This window comes from Nematolebias whitei, chromosome 10 (genome assembly GCF_014905685.2).
Source record: "Nematolebias whitei isolate Nwh7 chromosome 10, NemWhi1, whole genome shotgun sequence".
Taxonomy (NCBI): domain Eukaryota; kingdom Metazoa; phylum Chordata; class Actinopteri; order Cyprinodontiformes; family Rivulidae; genus Nematolebias; species Nematolebias whitei.
In genome coordinates, this window is record NC_056507.1 from 35,777,662 (window position 1) to 35,781,663 (window position 4,002).

General features: G+C 38.7%; 1 protein-coding gene across 1 annotated transcript in view; it reads left to right on the forward strand.

Moving 5' to 3' along the window:
• Positions 1-4,002, forward strand: part of LOC119415847 (periphilin-1) — a 56,487-nt gene that overhangs the window by 42,669 nt on the left and 9,816 nt on the right. Inside the window, exon 7 of the mRNA XM_037683023.1 lies at positions 980-1,152. Within this exon, the coding sequence (XP_037538951.1) occupies positions 980-1,152 (173 nt within the window). The remainder of the gene's footprint in view (positions 1-979; positions 1,153-4,002) is intronic.

Genomic DNA, 4,002 nt, shown 5'->3' on the forward strand with positions numbered 1-4,002 from the left:
TATATATATATATATATATATATATATATATATATATATATATATCTTAAATAAACTACAACTTACTGCTTGTACTATTAGTCCTACTTCGATTTTTTATTTTTATTTTCTTATCACGGGTCTTCAGGGTACGGATCCCCCACGATAAACAAGGTACTGTACTTTGTATGCTATCTGTCTAAGTAGGTCTCTCTTGTAAATGAGTCCTCGTGACTCAGTGAGAGTAACTTGGATAAATAAAGGTTGGTTGATCAAATCTAATTTAAGTGAAATGATTTGCTTTAGTAATTACTGTTGGAGAAAAATATTCTCTCTTTTGTCACTTACTCAAAGGAGCCACACTCGACGACTGAAGATTTTTAATTGGTTTTTACTTGTAAGGACAGATTTTCAGGACAGGTTACTTAGATTAACAGGAAGTACACATGGCCAGTGTCGTGGCTGGTTACCACGTCGTGTTCAAGACAGCTGAGACATCGCCCTCGGTATAAAAGATTTATTTGACAAACAGGGGTTACAGATATTCAGAGACCAGTCATGAGAATCTGCCTCGGGCTGTGTGTGAAGCTTGTTTTTATATCTTATCAGTTCAGCTGAGCTCACAGACTCTGAGGCGACCTTGGAGTGATGGCTGCACGCTGCGGCCTCACTCAACTCTTCATCCAGCTTTCTGCTAACCCAAACATATGGTTCATGGGCAGAATTAACATTCTCAGCCATAGTAGTTAAAAAAAAAACATCCATAAACTTTGACCAAAAATTCCCTAACCAATACATTTCATGCAATCATTTTGTATCAACTCCTTTTATAATGCAACGATGATCATATAACTATGATTTATCAGTTAGCTCTATAACTTAATGTGTAAACATTTAGGCTTTGTTTCCAACCTTCCTCACATTGTTGTGTTGTACACAGCTTTTAGGTTACTGCACCATTTGATTTGTGTTTGTTTTGGATTGCTTATTCTTTCTGTAGGGAGAACCGTGAGGACTACAGGACATCGAAGTCTTTTGTGATCACAAGGGATCGCTCTCCTTCAAAGGAAGCCCAAGCCCAGCCACCACCTCGTTCCAGGTCTACCTCCAGCAACAGGAGTTTCTCTCCTGAGAGAGAGAAAAACTTCTCCTACCAGCAGCAGCAGCAAAAGCGTAAGCATCACATCCATGGCTCATTTCAGAAGGTTTTAATCAGCTGATTTGACAAATCGAACCTTTGGTTGTCTGAAGGAACTGGCTCAATATAAAACATCCATGTAACAACACAACAACTCAAGGTCAGACTGGGTTGCCTGTTGTGGTATTGATTAAGCTGTTTCTCAGATATCTTAAAGATTACTCGCTTCACTTCATCTTTCATTCTCTGTTTACTTCAGAGCAAATTTTCTGGGCGCAAAGCTTCAGAAAGTCAAACTTGCGTTAACCTTGAATGAACTCTTTGTGAACTCTCCTCTGTTTTTCATCTTTGAGTTTAAACCTGTGCACAAACCCGACACTAATGAATTTGACCGTCTGACCCGGTGACTGGTGACTTTTATGACATCTCATAACAAATTGTCACTTTGAACCATCTGACTCTTGGAGACTGACTTCAGCTTTAACAAAAATAGAAGTAAAAACATAATCAAGCCTCTAGTAAGGTAGGATTTTTTTCTTTGTATTTAAAAAATACTTATTCAACATTTCTACACGTTTAATGACAACATTAAAACATACTTTCTCATCTGTAAAAGGCGTATGCTCATTTAAAGAGTGGAAGTGGCTCCAGGTGAAGCGTCTGTTTTTAGTGGAGGTGTGTAATGCAGGGGGTCATGGTGGGCTGGGCCATGTTCAGATGTTAATTATACAAAACACTCCAAACGGCCTTTTAGAGCCTGGGAAAAAGGATACCCTTGGTTTATTGGGGTGGTTTGGCTTTAGATTCAGAACCTGACCTTTTGTTCCGTGAGAAAGTGGTTAATTATATACTAGTGTAACGACGCCTGCAGAATCACTCTGGGCATGTAATTTCACTTCATTTTTATTTACAGTTTCGTTAAATTTCAGAACTTTGACAAAAGGTTCGTTATTACAAATGTTTGCTTTAAGGATGCTGAACAAGTTGCAGCCTTAGTCCTATAGTTTTTGGTTCTTTTATTCCTTTTCAAGTTCCATTGTATTACTGCTTTTAATTTTAAGATCAGTGGTTTAGAGATCCTATGTCTCTTTGAAAGAATATCTCTTTACTTTGGCTATTTAACTCTTTGCTGTGACTTCTTGTCCATTTTACCTGCAAAGACAGTTACCTGTGGTCATTTTGCTAGGCATTGCTGCTCCTTCACGGGATCTCATCATCTTGGTTTGGCAAGTTTATACATTGGCCACTGCATGCACTTTGAATTAGCTTCTTATCCAAGGAGCTTTTATACTCGGGACGAGAAGCAAAACTTCTTATATACTGGTATATTCAAGGATTCAAGGTTCATTATTTGTCATTTGCACCCCATGTGGTACATGTGGTGGAATGAAATTATGTACACAGGGTCCCAGTTACATTGAACAATAACATGTAAATGAAAAACAGTAATAAGATCTAAGATATAAACTAAGAAAAACATCAACTAAATGTACACTAAGCACTAGTGGCATAAAAACATTATGTCGAACAGCAGCACGAACATGAGTCTGTGTGAGCAGATGAGCATGAATGAACACAGCAACATGAAACTGATCAGCAGCAACAGGGTGTGATTTTTTTTTTTCACGGTGATTATCCTAGTTAGATATTCATGAGTCTAATATATATACACAATATATAAATAAATTTGTAAGAGTGAGAGTAAGTAGAGAACAGAACTAATTTATTTTTCCTGAAACTTTTGACTGCAGATTTTTATTCATTATTTTTGTCAATAGTTTAAATGGCAAAATTATTTTTTCATTTAGCCTTTATTTATCCAGGTTAGTCTCATTGAGCCACGAGAACTCATTTTCAAGAGAGACCTGTTTAGAGAGCACATGGTGGGGTTAAGGGCCTTGCTCATGGGCCCAGAGTGGGGCGAATGAGGGTGGGGGCAAGTGTGGGTGTTTCACCTACCCCACCCACAATTTTGTGTGTTGTCGGGGCCGGGGCGTGAACCGGCAATCTTCGGATCACAGGCCCACCTCTCTAACCTCTGTGCCACCACTCCCCTTATTTTATTCTTGGGGTTAGTCAAGTCCTATTCAAAAATATATTGTTCTTGGGGGCTGAGATGGGGTAGAGGTTGGGCAGCTGACTTGGGACCAGAAAGTCGCAACCATATGTCGTGGTGTCTCTGAGCAAGACACCTAATCCCTAATTGCTCCCCGGGCACCTACATAACTGCCCACTGCTCCATCGGATGTATATCGTGTGTTGGGTTAAATGCAGAGAACTAATTTTGCCATTGCATGGAAACATACAATGATAATCTCAGACTTTCCTTCCCTCCCCCCTTTCTTCAATTTACATAGAGGTGACCTGACAGGGAAGGACTACATTATGTTTTTATAACTTTATATGCTTTTCTTATATATAGGTCCTTCTAAAAAAAATTGCATATTGTGATAAAGATCATTATTTTCCATAATGTAATGATAAAAATGAAACTTTCATATATTTCAGATTCATTGCACACCAACTGAAATATTTCAGGTCTTTAATTGTTTTAATACTGATGATTATGGTATACAGCTCATGAAAACTCAAAATGCCTGTCCCAAAAAATTAGCATATCATGAAAAGGTTCTCTAAAGAAGCTATTAACCTAACCATCTGAATCAACGACGTAACTCTAAACACCTGCAAAAGATTCCTGAGGCTTTTAAAAACTCCCAGCCTTGTTCATTACTCAAAACCACAATCATGGGTAAGACTGCCGACCTGACTGCTGTCCAGAAGGCCATCATTGACACCCTCAAGCAAGAGGGTAAGACACAGAAAGAAATTGCTGAACGAATAGGCTGTTCCCAGAGTGCTGTATCAAGGCACCTCAGTGGGAA